Source organism: Cardiocondyla obscurior, linkage group LG16 (genome assembly GCF_019399895.1).
Source record: "Cardiocondyla obscurior isolate alpha-2009 linkage group LG16, Cobs3.1, whole genome shotgun sequence".
NCBI lineage: Eukaryota > Metazoa > Arthropoda > Insecta > Hymenoptera > Formicidae > Cardiocondyla > Cardiocondyla obscurior.
In genome coordinates, this window is record NC_091879.1 from 2,002,683 (window position 1) to 2,021,189 (window position 18,507).

At 41.4% G+C, this 18,507-nt stretch overlaps 1 protein-coding gene across 4 annotated transcripts in view; it reads right to left on the minus strand.

Moving 5' to 3' along the window:
* Ance-3 (angiotensin-converting enzyme Ance-3) overlaps window positions 1–18,507 on the minus strand; it is a 60,633-nt gene that overhangs the window by 1,973 nt on the left and 40,153 nt on the right. The window contains exons 12-14 of one of the 4 annotated variants that reach the window (XR_011546783.1): window positions 13,683–13,849; window positions 10,810–10,975; window positions 9,414–9,657 (exon numbers count right to left, since the gene is read on the minus strand). Coding sequence is in view for 3 of the 4 variants with exons in the window: in XM_070667921.1 (XP_070524022.1) it covers window positions 10,827–10,975; window positions 13,683–13,849 (316 nt within the window). In the remaining variant the exon portion in view is untranslated. Of the gene's footprint in view, window positions 1–9,342; window positions 9,658–10,016; window positions 10,976–13,682; window positions 13,850–18,507 lie in introns of those variants that run through there. The other 3 variants (XM_070667921.1, XM_070667920.1, XM_070667919.1) reach the window with 3 other exon arrangements.

Genomic DNA, 18,507 nt, shown 5'->3' on the forward strand with positions numbered 1-18,507 from the left:
AAATTCAAACGGCAAATGTCGCGATTACACAATTTGCAATTATTGAGCCGCCTAAGCCGGCAAACGCACCGAGCCTTATGTAGGATTGTAAAACCGGTGATGAAAATGTAGATGCAAATTGGCCTCGGTCCGCGTTGTTCTCCCGTTTACATTATGTGCTTCGCCGATCGCCTTTGCGAGCGATTATGTAATTACGCGTAATTAGTGCAACCGTGCCGATTAAGCTGGAAAAAGGAAACAGTTTTTCCATGTAGTTTGGGATGAGGAAAGCGCGAAAAATTAAGTCAAGTGCCACCGTAATCGCCTCGGTAAAAGGAAAGAGGATGTGCGTCATTTTATCGCTCGTTTGGAGATTTAAATATTTCCGTCATACGGGCTGATCGTCTTTTTCCACTTTTCTATTAATTTTTCCTTTTTTTTTTCTTTGATAATTTAGTAATTATTATTGCAGCAATAATAACGAAATATAATAGAAATAATATTAACAAGATTGTTTTCTAAAAATGTGTCTTGAAAACGTTCATGCGACTGAAATTTCTGCAAAATTCTATTACGCGCGACGAAAATGATACCCGTTCGTCTTTTACTCACCCGATACGCTTCGGCCTTCGATTTAATCCACGTAACTCCTGTATAGCTAATTTCGATTCACCATTTCTCACAGAACTTCCTTGGGAAAAAAAAAAAAAGAAAAAGAGGCACGCGCGATATCGTTACGTGTCGCAATTCCGGGATAAAATTCAAATCAACTGCTTGTTGCACGGACGGCCTCCGCCTTGCGTGATATGACGTTGTGTCGAAATAAACGAAACGCTGGACCACGGTCGCTGGTTCTTTATCTCATGGGCGCGCGAGAGTATCATCTCGCGGTCGCACGCAGATGTGCCTTCGGAGTCGGGTTTTCTTTTTTTTCTTTTTTTCTTTTCCCTCGATCTCGGGATTGATCTTTCTCTCTTTCTTGCGAGGGCCAAGCCCTCGCTCCGGGAAATGTCACTGTCGCTTTCACAGAGCGATTCGCAACTGGGCTCGTAACGAGCAATTGGCGTCGCCGGCACTCGGAATGCACTTGTGGCACAATGAACTCCGACCCACCGACAACTACGACGAGCACGACGACTGCGACAACGATCGCGCGTGGAGGGGTACGAGGGGGAGAGAACGCGGTCCAGAGGGGCGGTCGGGCCCTAGATGAGAAAGATTCAGCTTCCACTATGAGTTTGTGATATTTGTCACGGTGGAAACACTTCTCACATCTATAAAAGTTGAGAGTTGACTATGTCTGTTCATTAGAAATGTTACAAAATTATAGTTAAGGCCGAAAGTAACTATAATTTTTCTACGAGCGCTCGTTTTTCAAATAGAAGCGAGACCACTGCCGCTACTATCATGCCGACGCTTCAGCTCGCAGAGCAGAGTGCGGATATCCTGCAGAGACATTGACATTGCGACCTACCAAGTGTCGCTGAAAGTCAGTTATAGAACGCGAGAACCAGAGATCGTAATTTACAAGTTCTTTTATTTAAAAAATTTCTAAAAGTTGTACACTGAGAATAAAATATAGAACTCTTTTTATTTTTCTCAGTGTATATTTCGTGTAAAAGAATATCTGTTCTTGCAAAATTTTTATAGAAAGAAAATGTTATTATTTTTAAACTTATTTAAAGTTTTAGAACATTTTTGATTTTTGCGAAAGGGTGAAATTTGCTCGTCAAAGAATTAAACGAGTTCGTTGTCGAAAATTCGCCGCGGACTCTAGGCAAAAAGCGACGGCTCGAGAAACAGCGAAAACGTCGTTGTGCTCTCGAAAAAGTAGGCTACTGAAACAGAGATCGACCTCCCTTGCATCATACGTTTACGGAGGGGAAAAAAAAAAGAAAAAAAAATCGCATTCGGTCTCACGGGGATCGATGTGACATTTCTTCGATCACGCTCGGCCGCGCGACGGAAATGGTAGATCGATCGGGCGACAAGCGTAAAATATGAGAGCCCGTACTATTTCATAATGTAATTTAATATAAACTCGTGGCTTTCGATCGCGTAAAATCGAGGTAGCCGCTCCTTGGCCTGTGTTATTTTACACCGCCTGTTGCGTCATTGTATTAAGCTGATATCTATTTGCAAATCGATAATGCGCGCGATTTTCCGTATCCCCTAGTCGTGAATGCCCATGATACACAAGCGGCAAATTTAAGACGCTGCAAACGAAATACGTAAATTTTTACGCGAGACTTGATGCGTGAGGCACGATCGATCACAATCGCGATTTATTTTCACTCGTTGCCGCCGGACATGCTAAATCGGACGTGGATGCGACCGATGTCTCGCGTTAGGAAAGAATGGGAATGGATAGGCGAAAGCCGGAGTTTCGAGTTGTATGTCGGAACGACCGAGAGCAGGCGGGTTCGCGTAATGAGATGATTGGGAGGGCAATTCACCGCGTTGCCTCTTGTTCTCGCGGCACGTAATAGATCGGGCCACAGCTGGATCGTCGTTCGAAGCATCGACCGCTTAATACCGTAATGCCGCACAACATCCTGCTAAATAGAGTAATTAGTAATTACGAAGAAACGCCCCCGGCTACCTATTTCGCTAAGATCGGTCATTGTTAAAAATTAAACGGCCTTGGACAACTTTACCGCGTTAGAATTTATTAAACGGAAACTAATGCGCGCAGCTCGTTAAATATTCCGATTAAAGTTTAATATTTTAAGTAATAAGCAATTAATAATTAAAGAAATAATTTGTTCGTCTAGTTTACATACTACGTTGATATTTTATTATTATTATATATTTATTTGAAAGTGATTTAATTTTAAAACCACGTTGAAATAAATACGTCTTTTTCTCTTTATTCACACTTAGCTGCACAGTTACTTTGCATTTTCAAATGCCACTCCGCATCCGCCAATCTCAATAGCGCAGGCTTTACGTGTGCACTCTATCGTGCAATTGCAGCCGGCTAAACAAACATTTCGCAATGCAAGCCGCAGTAACCTCATAATAGGTTTTGTACGTACATATTGTGAGTCAGATATCGTTCATCTGCACGGTGGTTTTTGGTGGTTAACGAAAAGAACGTGAAAATAACTTCGGTAAACGTAGATAAAAAAATTTTAATTGATTAAAGCTTGTTAGTAAAACAATAAAAAAATTATTAAAAAATAATTTCGCTAACGATTGAATCTTATTCGTAGCTGATCAATTTAATTTATTATTAAAAAAAAAATTATTATAAGATATATTCCGCCTTTCATTTTCCTATAAAATATAATATAAAAAAATATATATATAGAATTATGAGATAATATGTAGCTTAGTTAATTATATTACGCGGAAAATTTTTTTTGTCGACCGACTGGCGTTTACCCGACGCCCGTAATCTCTTCTTTAAGTAATACAGAAATTATGCATTTCCCCGTCGACCGCAACTTTTTACGCGCCTAATGCCCGCCTTTACTTGCCGATTTAATCTGATGAAAGTAACTGTCGATTTCTTGCAAGTTTTATTTATTAAATTCACGTGGCTGGTGTCGCCTGTCCAGACATTTAGCAAGTCTTATAATATCCGACAACTGGATCGGTGAAAGATATAGATACTTTCGATCTCAGTTGTAATTTTATGATACTTCTGACGAATAAATGTAGTCGATTCGGATCGATTTATATTTATTCGTTGGAAATGCTATAAAATTACGGTTGGGGCAAAATTTGTCCTTGCGGTATGCGAAAGGAGGGAAAAAGGAGAATATGTCGCGTTAATTACTTTCCTACGTAGTGGGTGTTTTTTTCGTGCAAAATTCCTGACCGAATTCCCGCTGATTCGTCGCGGCACAATGAGAGAAAAATTCAACCTCGCCTATAATTTTATAATATTTCTAACAATAAAGTTACCTTCGGACTCAACTATAATCTCATGACATTTGTAACGATATACATGTAATACACAAAATATGAATCAATTATACATGTAATAGTGTTCATCGTAATTTATCGTTGGAAGTATAAAATTATACTTGGGTCCAGAAATAACTGTCTTCTTGTCTCGGAGTGACGGTAAATACACAGGGAAAATATTCTCCTGAGAATTACTATGGTGTCGCAGTAATTGTGGACCATCAAGAAATTATAAAATTAAAGTACTATGCTGATATTTTATCTACGTGCGCTAAGCCATTGTTTGCTACAGCATCCGAGGATAACTGTATTCTTCTCTCACTGTGGATGTCGCGCGCCGGCGCCGCCGATTAATTCCTTTCGCAATTTTGTGTGAAATCACGCATAGACTGTTGCTTAATAATTTACGGTGTATTCGGACGTTCGCGTTTGAAATAAACATTCTCAATTTGTGGAAACGTGTCGCAAAACGGCGTGTACGGATTATTGCTGTATTACTTCCACGCGAGGTCGGCTGTTAAGCACAAATAGTTCCTTTACACGTAGATGCTAAATAAGTTTTTTTTTTTTTTTTTTTTTTTGTAACTTTAAAATATTCCATCATGTTGAAAGCAAGTAAAATTAAAATGAGAATAATTCTGTCGATATACTTCATTGATCGCTTATTACTTGAATGAGAATTGTCAAATCACTTCCCGCGGCGTAATTAAGCGCGGCGATTTGCCGGCATCGGGCAATCGAGGAGAGAAAACGGGGTCGAGAACTACGAACTCGCCCGTGGCATTTAGATCGGACTTAAACTTCTCGTCCTTGCCGTCTAAAGTGGATAAGCGATCCGCCGCCGCCGCAAGGAGCGGTCGTCGTAAATAACATGCATCTATTCGCTTTTCTGTCGTGCGTTTCGTCCTGTAAGGTAATACGCTTACAGAAATTTTCATGCCGATTTCGCGTCGATCGTACGACGATACAGGCGGCTGTCGCAACCGGCGCAATTATCCCTTGGGCAATCGCGTCGGGGAAAATCTTTTTGTAATCACCGACGTTTGCGAATGCACTTTGGAGAAATGTGTACCGATACGTAATTGATTTTAAAAATAATGCACTAACGCGAGATGAGGCGATCATTGCCCGTTTGTCTGCTCGCGAGAAAGAGAAATAGAGAAGGGAGAAAGGAAAAGGTGAGGGGGAGAGAGGGGGAGGGAGGCTTCGACGTTAAGCCCGGTAATTGATGCAACTCTGCATCCGCGTCGGGGACCGCCTCTGTGAGATTTCGATAGCGGTTCGATCGGTGGTAGAACGACGCGGAACAACGGGAGTTGGGTAACGGCGAGGTTACGCTAATATTGTCGCGTAGTTTGACGCCGATCGGGTGAAACCGCGGGGCGAAACCGGGTCCCGGGACCCGGGGCTACGCGTTGCGTGGGATTTGGAAACAGGAAATAGAAAGCGGCGGCCGCGTTGCGGAAATTTTTGCGCGCTCATCGGGCATTTTAATATCCGAGTAACGGCGAGTGGGAAATCGACGTATCCCGCGGCGCGATCGGTCGAATTTCGTTATAGGCGATAAATCACGGCGATCGAATATCGCGTTAACGACGAAGCCCCGGCGCGTACGGCGCGAAACGCGTGATTGCGACGCTTGAGAACCGCCGGGTACGGGCAGATCCGTCCATTCTTCGGCGCCTGGTGAATTATTGCTGTCGTTAATTATAATCTTTTAGATAGAGGTAATTAAAAAGACCCGTGACAAGAAAATTCACGTTACGCCTGACTTACATTTCGCTCCATGCGCCTATTATTTTATCAAAACGAAAAGCAGAAGTCTTCACGAGGTCTGTTAATGAACTTTTTTCGCCCGATGGATGAAAAGCGTATTCAAAATTGATGAAACTTCGAAATATAATGTAACATGCTTCAAATTTCTCATTTACGATCATTTCAACACGCGTGGTTATGAAATTAATTTTATCTGATTTTATAAAATTTATAGCAAACCTCTTTACATAACCAGCAAAAAAACATGCTATTTCCCTCTATATATACTCGTAATATATATACATATATGTACCTAAGTTCTTACATAAAAAGGTTATTAAAATTAATGCGCGTGATAATTAAAAAAAAACGCATATGTTACGTGGCAGCAAGGATCAATTAAACTGGTCCCCGCCTTTCGGTCGGCGTTCCTCGTAGAATCGTCGATCCAATTGCGGGAGACAGTGACATTGGTGCCGCTCTACGGTCTCGCATTGCATAAGCGCCGAGCATTGTTTCGCTGGAAACGCTAATTATAATTACCCTCGTTACCGGTCAAGTAATGCTAGATATTATTCCGGGATACCGTTGACCCCGAGTTTATTTCGCGGACTTAATGGCCTTTACGATCTCCATAACGATCTCGATGCCGTCCACCGTTTCTCAAAAGTTTCGCCTTTCAAAAGGCAAGAAAACCTTCATTATCCTTCATTATTTGTCATGCACGTTAACCGTAACACGATTATTCTTTATCTTCTCGAGCAAAGCCAGCGGACAAAAATAATTGCGTTAAATTATTTCACGCCAATTTGATATTTTGTTCGTAGGTGACGAAAACGTTAAAAAAAAAATTACTTAAAATTGAAAGGTATTATTTCATAAATAAAAATTGACGTTTCAATGTTTATTGGGCTCAGAATGAGTTAAGTCATCGATTCTGCGATAGAAAGTTCGACCCGGTGACGTCGTTCAACATACTTCGAATTAATTAGTCAAATTTTACACACTGGCTAATTTGATATGCTAGAGAGTTAGATACGGCTAGTGTCTCCCGGCACGAATTTATCGCTCAATCTCTTTGAGGTTGATCGCTTTCACCGACAGTTTCGAAACGTGTCGAGCCGACGCATCGCGTGCCCGCAACTTCCTTCGGTCCATTTCGCGTTATCTATCTCCCATTTCGCGTCCAATTTCTTATACGCTCGACAAATGTAACGTAACCGATCGCTCAGCATTCCGGTGATCAAGCGCCGGTATTCGCGCGCGTTTATCGTTGACAGTATCGTAAAAATTACGGTTCGGTTCACGAGTAACTATATTTTTTTTCTCTCATCAATTGTCGACTTCACTTCTACGATCTACGAAATACGCTGCACCTGTGTCAATGTTAGCCGGGGAGAGGCAAAGGTTCGTGCTCGATCTGCTTTCGGGATCACTTTCACGCATAATTTCGAAACAGACGGTTTCGTCGGATCCTTTTTTCTCCCCGAGGGATCTTAATTAAAACGATCACATCCGATTCCGGGACCGGCGACGAAATCGCGTGCATTTTTTTGCCTCACCCTCTTTTCTCTCCTCCATACTTTCCTTCCTACCTCTTTTCTACTTCTCTCTCTCTCTCTCTCTCTCTTTATTTTTTTTTCTTTATTTTTTTTTTCTTTCTTTCTTTCCCTCTTTCTCCTTTCCTTTCTCGCCAATTTCGACCGGTCGCAAACGCAGCCGGTGGTTGCGTCGCCGCTAAAACTGTATATACGCGCGCGACCAACCGGTGAAAGTGGACGAGAGTGGCCGTCGGTTCACATTGTGCGCCTCGCGGACGTTTTGCGGAAAGACACGACTTCCCGGTCTTCCGATTACGCAACTGGCCGGACCAGTTTCGGGGCGGATCGTTTCATGGGCGTCGGAACGGCCCGATCGTGTCCGGTACGTCCCGTCCACGACCGGTTTCCATCTGAATTTATATATAATAATTGATCCCCAGAAGCTCTCGTCAGCGTTATCCATCAATATTGCTTAATCCTAGCATTATCAGCCGCGGAGAAACTTCCCTCGTCAATGTCCGCTTTCGTCAAACGTATCCTTCGCTCTTTATTACGAAAGAAATTGCCGTAGAGATTAAAAAAAAAAAAAAAAGAAAACTATGTGTTTAATTCGCGAAGTTGCTGTTGTGTCCAGAGGACCGATCATTAATAACCGAAGTTATGAAACTTTTTGGTACTCTTCGATTAATTTATAATGCTGAAAGGCATGATTTAATTAGCGACTATCTTATGTTTATTATTTACGGTGACGCCTTTGGCCGAAGAGCACGTAACGTAGATAAATTATGTATTCCCGAGAATCAGCTCGAGTTCTTTTCCAGATTAATACGCGGCGGATATGCATCGAGCGGAATACGAATCGCCGGTTAGCGCGTAACGAGCCGACGTCTGATGTATCGCGTGAAGTAATATCTCGCTTGCGTCAAGGAGGAATTTCAAAACGATTTCGGAATAGAAACTTTGAATAACGACGACGCTTAATTACGGCGGGCGGCAATCCACGATTCCGTAATGGGATAGATCGATTTAAAACTAGCCGGACACGACACGCCGGGCACAGTTTATGCTCTTTTAATGGCATCCGTCGATTTTCACGACTTTTATAGTCACTCCCGAATAAATTAATCGATAAATTAATTTAATTCAATGTTTGTAATTTAATATTAATAAATAAATTAATAATCCCGCGTTGAGTCTCGGCTGACAAAATTCTTCTTTGGAATGGTGGAAATTAATTGAAATGAACCGGTTCGCGGCGGGAATTACCTCTTAATCGTGATAGAAAAGAGACGGGCGGGAGGGGGGAAGAATAATTAGTGCAATTGCGCGTCGTTAATTCGGCGAGTCAATTGCGAGAATGCGGGAAGTCGACTTCACGGCGAGTCGAAGGATATACGAGAAACCCGCGCGACTGGTATTGAAATCAGGCATTCCGCTTTCGTCGGAGCGAGTATTACGCGTGAAATGGTATGTATCGCACCGGGGCGATAAGATCAGAAATATTTCCGGTCGCGCGATGAAACGCGGTACGCGCTCGATGACGCAAGGCGTTTCTTTTCTGCCGATTTCCGCGTCTTCGGCATTACGCAAGGGCCGCCAGGCGGACCAGTTTTCTGGACAGGGATCACCTTTGTACGATTACGGCGGCATACCATTCGCGCAAACAATAACGGCGTTTCCTCCACGTGAAAGCTGACGTCCTACGCGTCGATGCATGCCGCAGAAATCGGACGGGAGAGCGGTCGTAAAACAAAAGGCTTTAATAAGCGCTCCCGCCGTTGTGTAATTTTACATTAACGTTACAGATTATTTGTGTGCCTAATTTTACGCGCACATTCTGAGAGAAAGCATTGTGCTTTTGAAAACACCTGTTTATTATGCAATTACTTATTCAGATAAAAATTATTCCACGTTTCATGAAAATTATAATTGCAAAAAAAAAAAAAAAAAAAAAAAATTACAACTTATCTGAATTTATCAAGACTTTTAGTACTAATTAATTATCTAAATATGTATGTGTTATAAAATCTTTTGGGTATATTATTCGTTGTAATTTAAAAGAACGCGGTCAAACATCAAGACGTGTAATCGCGTATTTTTTTTTTTTTTGGACTCGAATATAATTTTATTATATTTTTAATAATTAATTAATTCAATTCATCAAAATAAAATTAAACTAATGGGGCTGGATTCAAAAGTAACCATATTACTCTCTGAGCTTACCGGTTATTCCATGGCAAAAGCGCGATTTCACTCGGGCGCGATTTCGCCAGCTTTCAATTACGCAAGATAAGGGAGCCTGTCTGGCGTGGCTTTTGTCGTCGACTTGGCTTTTGTGTGGCGCCAATCGGGCGGAATTTTTTTTTTTTTCCTCCCCCAAATATCAAATATTCTGCCTATAACTTCCTTCTTCAGGCGAGAGTCAGAACGCCGTTTAACGAGCTCCTTTTGTGCAATAATCGTGGACCTAAAAAGAAGAAGGAAAAAAAAAAAAATAATAATAATAATTCAGTTTAAAAAGCAAGGATCCCTGACTCTCGATTTTGTAATCCCGTTAGAAGAATCGGAGTGCCCGGAATCCGACGCTTAGAAAACGAAACCGTTGGCGTAAGGATGACGTAACGACCTCGGCGAGATGCCGATGGTCGTTTTTACTACGTGATTTTATTTATCTAATCAACAGTGCCAAGAATCACAGGGCCATGATTCGTTCGAGGGCGTTGATTTACGCACTCGCTTCCACATTGTGAGAAGAATAGTTATAAAATTAGCCGTCTGTAACAGTTAAACACGATACGTATTAGATGTTTAAATTAATGCTTATAATAAATGGTATAATAAATGTTTAATATATTAAGTAGCATTACAATTGTACAATAAGATCTACGTAGTAGTAATTTCGTAAATGGACGGGTGCGACTTTTTTACATCAAGTGAACTGGCACACACACGGGCGCGCACACACACACATACACACGCGCTTGACAAGAATGTACTTTAATGTAATTTATTGCTTGGCAGAAATTATTTGCCATTAACTGACCAGATATAATCGAGCGATCAACTGTGTTCGTGTTTAAGGTTTACCGGCGATGTTCGTTGATAGAAAGACGTAGTTACTTTTGGTCTCAACCATAATTTTATGATATTTCTAACTGCAAATATAGTCGATTTAATTATATCATCAACTATACTTGCAATGAAAAATATCATTAAATCATAGTTGAGGCTAAAAGTGACCTAATGTTTCTTTCAGTGATATAAGAATGTGATTTGGTACGTTTTGGCAGCCCTCGAATGAAACACTGGGCTATGATAACCCTGAAAAGTTTTCGAACGTTAGAATTCCTTAAAACTTCCTTTTATTCTTTATATATATTTTTAATATATTTTTTATATTATATTATATATATTTTAATATCCCTATTTTTTTTTTTTTTTTTTTTTAATGTCTGATGATCAATTAAAAAAGCTCTAAAATTAATACACTGGTCCAAAGATACAAGTAAGAAAGAATTAAAATGACCAGGACAGCGTGCCATGCCGTTTGAGGGTTAACAGCGCGGCGAGTTCTCTCTTTTAATTCATTGCCATCAATGCTCGATGATAAATCGATTACTTGTCGAGTTGTTGCGTTCAATATAGCGTCGACACGATCCAGAGAATCATCGTGGTGCCTATCGCGACCCAAGGCGCGGTGATGGACGTGCCGCCGTTATAGTAGAAGCCGCTACCGTACACCTGTAGACCCGCGGTCTCTATGCTCCTTTTGCAAATGTCTCCGTCTAAGTAACAAATGGACACATTATTAAATTAAATCTTATAATTATTATATTTTTAAAATCATCGAGAGTAAAAAATATGATGGCTGGATTAAGAAGTAATTATTTTTCTTAATTATGGCTGGATTAAGAAATAACTATTTTTCTTTCGATGCGAGTCCACCTTTTTTCTTCATGGCCCTGTCTCTTGCCGGTTTCGCGGACACGTTTTTCGGTTTCGTCCTTTCGTCCGGATCACGCGTCGTCGTTCCGCACGATCGGCGAGCGATTTTAAGGGGGCCTTGCATCTCGGGCCTTGGCCAAACGGCGATTTCTTACGCGCACCGGTTAATCGATCCGATGGAAGGTGCTGAGCGTGGGGAATGGAAAACGGCACTTAATAGCAACACGTATCTCGTTATCTCCAGCACAATGCGCTTCGGGTATTACTTCATTCGGCTCGCACGACGTATTAGCGTGATTTTTTTTTCCCCCGCTTCGCTGGCGCGCCCGAGAAATCACCGATCGCTTTTACGATTGAGCGCTGCTGCTGGAGAAAATGTAATAACGTCAATCTCTCTTCTCGGATGAAACGCGATAAGGTAATTGGCCGCTCGCGGTACCGCACAACGTTTTTCAGATTTTTTCTTTCTTTCTTTTTTTTTTTTTTTTCTTTTAAAGTAAAGTGATCTATCTTTCAATTATAATCGCGGCTGTGTTCTTGCATTCAGCGCGCGTAAATCATACTCTGTACTTTTATTTCGTTAATACACTGTGTACTGAGAAAATAATAATGTAATTATGTTCAGATCTAACTATAATTTTATAAGAAGAATATATATTTTTTTTATAAAATAATATAATTAGAATTATTTATATCACATATTATTTTTATTATATTCTTCTCTATTTAAAAGTCAAATAATCAGCAAAGTGACGGTGACATATCGAGCGATACGCTCGAGCTGCTCCCTTCGATCTCCGCGCGCGTAACGGTACTTGAAACCGCTTCGGCAAATCATTATCATCGGTCTGATCGAAAAGTTTTCGCTCTTTGTTTTTCCGTTATATCGCGCGTGATCCGTAACGGGAGACACGTCGTCGGGGTGAAACGAGTGCGGGGTCCGGCTGAAAGTGAAATTATATGACTGGCGTTCCACGGTTCTTTCTTTCTGTTTTTTTTTTTTTTTTTTTTTTTTTTAACCGCGATGTTACGCACGAGCGTACATCTGTTACTTCCAACGGAGTCGTCCTCGCGAGAAGGAAGCTCCGCTTAACGCACCGAACGACCGTTTTGCTGGGGCAAACGCAGATTTATTGCCGCATTTCTCCGGCGAAAACGTGTGCCCTGAGAAAAAAATACAGTTGCCTCAAGTTATTACGATAGCAACATGATCGTGTCGATTATATTTGTGGCTGAAAATGTCGCGAAATTATATTTGTCTCAGTGGGTGACACCATGGTACGATTCTCGGTGAAAAATTTTTTTCTCCGTGGGCTGTTTTCGTTGAAAAACATTAACAAGGCGTGCGCGTACGATATATACGTATGTACTACATCGGCGTTATGCAATCGCGGACTGCACGCGTCCGCGTGGCGTTCGGATTCAGGTTAAGCTAACGATACTAATATACGTTGCCTGCATAACCGTTGCAATCGGGTAAAACGAACTCCTGCAATGCAAATTGGTTGTTCAGAGCGAACTCTCTAGCATTACGCTCGTGTCTTTTCACTTTCCGCGGCTAGACATGACGAATATCCCTGCCATGACTAATCCACCTTCCTATTTCGCGATTTACATTTACCCCCGCCGTCTTCTCCCGTCAACGCGTCTCTTCATCACCGTCAGCATCTTCTTCTTCTTCTCGGCTTTTCGTATTCGACTATAAATTTACGATATTTTTAATACGACCGAGTCAATAAAAAATTTAACCGAGTCACCATATTTGTCGTTATAAATATCCCGAAATTATACCCGGGTCCAGAAGTAAGTGCACTTTCCTCTCAACGCGGAATATGATATCGTTTACCTTACCGGGTCCAGGATCCTTCGCCGACGTTCTCGCACGTTTTGCCTTTCTTCTTCCCAAGGCGCACGTCGACAACTCTTTGATTTACGCGCAGCATAACGGTTCTACTTTATTTAGGAGAATTCATAACTTATTCCGCTTCAAGTGCGCCGCCGGTGGCTTACGAAACGCGCGTAATTTATGGGATGAGCACGGCGTCCGCGTATCCAAGTTTCTTCCCTCCGTGCAATGGGTTTTTATGTAACGCGCGCGACCCGGCGTTAAAGGAATTTGGCAAGATGCACCGTTCGCCGCGCGCGGGCCGTTAATCTCAATAATTTCTCCGCCGGATCGTAATTCACAAGTCGGGGAGTGTCGTCATACAATGGACACTCGTAGCGCGCTCGCTGCGGCGAAGTGGCGCGTGGGAACTGCAACCTTCAATCTGTTACAGTAGGAAATTGCATAATTTGTGGTGAGTTACGTCGAAAGGCAATCGCGCGGCGGCCCCGGCGACGTCATCGGAATCGATCTCTGGCGCGCTGTATCCGGCCGTTGTAACATTTATCTTTAATTAAGGGTGAACGATATCGCCGTAGATCGGCACGCGAAATGTCGCAATGGAAAAAAAGAAAAAAGAAAAAAAGAAAAAAAAAGAAAAGAGTGGTTTGAATCGTGCAAACGAGCGGCTTATCTGTTGCTCCTGTCCCCTTTTCTCTTACCGTACGACCAGCCGACCACCTCGCCCGTTCTCAGATTCTCGGTCCTCAGCCAGTCCTCTAATGGCCGGAAGTACTCCCGAAGAGCGGATCCGTCTAATCTGAACTCGCCGGTTGCCTCTCGTAGCGTTTCCTGCCACGGGATGGACGAGCCCCTCTCCATTAATCTCCTGTAAACAATAAATTGAGTTGAGTTAGCTGGAGGAGTTTATTGGAATCAATTAAAATGTTCAATAATTTATATTTTATCGCATCAAATTATTTAATAATTTATATTCTATTCTTATAAATTATTTAATAATTTATTTTCCGTTAAATAAAATATTAATTTATTTATAAAAATACAAATATACGCGAACTTGTCGAAAAATATAGATCTTTAAATTGATATAGGAAATAATCGATTAATTTTTTATCAGGTTACTTTAATGAAAATATTTTCGATGGAATTATTTAGCGAGAATACGACTGTTACTGAATGACTAGGGCGTGCAAAAATGCGCGGTATCTTTTGCTTCGTTCCGCGAAATTGTTATTCTCTCGCGGGGTCGTTAGACGGACGGAATGCACTGCCGGCCAAGAAAAAGAGATTACGCCGTATAGAGCGATTACATAAGGGATAATCTCGATGATTCCCGCAGGTGAATATTATTCAGTAATGCGGCGCCACATTATGGTGTTTACGGCTCGACGTTTCTTGCTTTTCGCACGGAAACGTCAAACAAGAACGGTTCAATAACGTCGAGAATCGAACCGACGAGCGACACGTGGTGCACAATAAAAGCCCGATGGTTTAATAACCTGCGATTTTACAGCCGTCACGATTTCACGGCTCTATCCATCGGGATACCGTCGTACTTCTATTTGGTTCCGCGCCCCGAACGCCGTAATCAATTCGACGACGAATCGCAACGCGGTTTTAATCCGCGCTACGGGCAGTACATCTTGCGTTATGACGGTGCGGAATGCCAACGCTAAATTTATTGCGGCCCGTGGTCGTTCGGAATTTCACCGGGAATTTATGTCGACATGGATAATGTCGATACCTTCGACCTCGCAAAATTGATACAGACTCTTCGCAGGTTGCCCGTACATTTTTAATGTTTCGAAAAAAAAAAAAAAAAAAAAAAAAAAGACCGGAGTTCTAGTTATTCCTGCAATAATTTTATGAATTCGATTTTCCTTAATTAAATCTAATTTTCATATAATAATATAATCAATTTTTTATATAAGAATAAAATCGATAACACAAAAACCACTTTAAAAATTAGTAAAAATTTCTTGTATAAAAATTAAAATAATTAGTATATTAAATCCCGAGAGATAAGCTAAGAATCAAGAGTTTCGGGAATAGAACGGCTAAGAAGTGTTCCGTTTAAACGACTTTAAAGGCGATGCCGTGGCATCCTGAGAACTGGTGCACATAGGCGGCTGTTTAGACGCGCGGCGATTACGCAACGGTGGCGGCGGTATCCCGGGCCGATCTCCCGCGGCCTCTCAAACCGATCGGCGGATCAACAGCGGGCTCTCGCAACTTTTCCTTTATGCATAATCACGGCGTATCGCAGCTACAGCGCAATGCTCGCCAGACAGATTAACGGGCTCTTAACTCCAACCGAATTTCTTTAAAATCCATTTCGCTCGATCGTAAAACGTTCCCGTTCTTTTTTTTTATTTTTTTTTTTATCGGCGGATTATATTTAATTTAATGTTTTACTTATATTTCTCTTATTCGGCTAATCCCCACGTTTATAGCGGTAACTTTTGCGCGCTTTTACATTCCCGATTTGTGAAACCGGAAGCAATCGGTATATATATCGATATTAAATCAATTAATAGCGCGCCGCAGGAATGCTCTGCACACCTTCGACTTTGTGTGTATTTAATTAATATGCCGATTGCATTTCAGCTTCGAGGAACGTCTTGCATGGCGTTCAGTTACACGACGGACTCGCGAAATCAGGTCGCGCGAGAGAAATCAATCTCGGTAATTATCGTATGTACCCGTGATCGCATCGGAATCAAATTCGTGCGTTGATTACATCATAGTCCGTCAAACGACTGCGGTTTGTGTTATCAGAAAGTACAACCGGCGAATAATGTCGATTATTATCGCGGCGCCGGCGTCCTAAGAAAGAAAGAGAGAGAGAGAGAAAGAAACGGAGATATGGGTTTCTCACTGACACCGATTCCGTCGTTCAAACCGTTTCCGGCTACTTGCGTGAAGTAAGACGCATTCGCGTGTCTGCTACGTCTCGCTCGTGGAAAATGATTCAATTGGGGGAAAAAAAAAAGAAAAAAAAAATAATTATTTGTCTCGGACAGCTCAATTTTTCTGTCAATTTGACTCTTCCTCTCTCTCTTTCTCTTGCTCGTTATTTCAGTCTTCGGTCGCAATTTATATCGATCACATAATTTCCGGTGTTTGACACGTAGGCGAAATCGGTACTTTCCTGCCGACGGTGCAGTTTCGCAATGCCGCGATGCTGCGTAGAGGCGAATGCTTTCCTGGCGTTGGTGTGTCAACAAGCAGGTGCATAAACTTATCGCGAAAGTATAATAAAGAACGGCAGGCGGGCTCTTCTCGCTAGAATTAATTTCGGAATAGTCAATTAAAAGATACCTAATAAATTCGAGAGGAGTGAAATTTCTGGACGATTTACCGCCGCAATTAATTATCCCGACTAACATCTCAATATAATCCTTGAATAATTAATTACGTCTAAAAATAGACTCTTATCTTGTTTCAACAAGATTTAGAAAAAGTATTTATTTAAAGCATTGTATTTAAAAAGTAACGAAATATTTAAACAAACTAGAATCCAAATTAAAGAACCCTCTTTTTAATCGTGAATTTTTCGCAGAAGACACTTTTACGAATTTTTGATACTTCGAAGATAAGTAATAAAAAAAATTAAAGAAGATTTCGCGTAAATGACGGGGTTGGACTTCCAGTTTCGCGGGAAATTTCGGATCGGACGATGAAAGTACCACTGGAAGATTCGCAAATAACCGCGGATTACTCTAACCGAACGGATGTGTAACGACGAGTTGAAACGGATATGATTGCGCTTCCATTGTCGGTCATTTAAATCGCGTTTCGGTTTCTGCGATCGTGGGCTGGGGTGATTTCATGGCATTCAGAGGTTCTAAAGGAACTGCAGTTACGCGGCAGTTATTCTCAATTGCGCTCAAGGCGTAAATGTTGTACAGTGTGCCGCAAAACCTTCCCCGACGCGTGTTCTCGACCGGCGCGCGGCACTTTCAAGCGATTCCTTTCCGATCCTCCGGGCCCGCGATCGTCCGTGGCGTTCAAGGACGAAGTGTTGATTTGCATTCGCGCTTAAATCACCGCCGTCCGCGTATAAGTGAATGCATAAGTCAGCCGCGATGTTGCGCGCCTTTTTTATTTTTTTTGCAATTCAGACACTCGGATACGCGATCAAGTATTATCGATTAATGCGAGTACAACGAATACGGTAATGAATAATCTGATATAAATATAAAATATGAATAAGTAATGAACTCGCTTGAATAATTCCGCAAGCGGAGGTTCTAGTTCGAACCTTGACCACAAAATTTATACTATACTACTTAAAGTTGCTAATTAAAGACCACAGGGAGAAGATACCGCGTCAAGTTTTTTTTTTTTTTTTTTTTTTTAACTAAAGGAGACGTTGATTCTCCAAATAAAGATCCGATCAATAATATTTAATAAAATTTTTTTATGACATTAAAAAATCTGACTTTAACTATATTTGCTATGAGAAATATAAAAAATTATAGTTGAGGCCACAAGTAGCTATATTTTTCTCTCGGTGAAACAGACTCTTGCGTTGGTTTATGCGACGCACGCACGTTATTTTGGCTTTCGTTTTTTTTTCTTTCTTTCTTTTTTTTTTTTATTCTACTGCATACACCGCATTTTCGCAATCGACGCTATCGCGAGCGAGAGTTCGAGATCGTCCTTCAGCTGCAGGAAGTCGGCGTGATTTTAATCGAAATCGTGATCACCGTACGGTGAACAATCTCTGATTTTCCGTTTAGGTGCCGATGTCCCGTCCGTCATACAAACACTCGTATTGCGAGCTTGAACGACGAGTAGACACGATAAAGAAAGAAACCGGACACGTTTAGAGATACTTTAACAATATACGAAAGCGATATTAATTCATTACATCGTGACATTCGTGACACACATTTATCATGAATGAAAAAGTCGATAGAAATTTCCCGGTCCTTTATGCATTTATTCACCGACATACTTCGGCAATTAATTTTAAGTACCGATTACGGTAATTACTTGATGATCAATTTTTGGTAAATAATTAGTGAGTTATTAATAAATCAAAACAGTTAATAAATTGAGATAAATAAAACTAAAGAAAAAAGAAAAAAAATTAATTTTTCGCTACAATTTCACACACGATAACATAAAGCTGCGTTACAGTGTTCCATAACGCAATTACATTTATGTTCTATCGCGATTAGTTTGGCTTCCACGAAAACGCCATGCGGCGACCTGGCCGGCCGCCAGGAGATTTCGATCTTCGCGAATCCGAGCGCCTTCCCAACGCGGAACAATCCTTATCGAGCTTCCGCTTGCCAAGGGGATCATGCAACTTTCCACGTCTATAAAACTTTGCTCGCGTTACGCCTGCAAATGCGCGCAAACAAGCTCGTGGGGCTCTATGCTCGCGAGTGCATCGTAAAAGAGACGGGAGCGTTTCCAACATAAATTATCACGTTAGAATAAAACCGCTGCCCGACGCTTTTTGTCATTTTATGTAACTCTTTAACGCGAGGCGCGATTTCGTAACCATAAAGG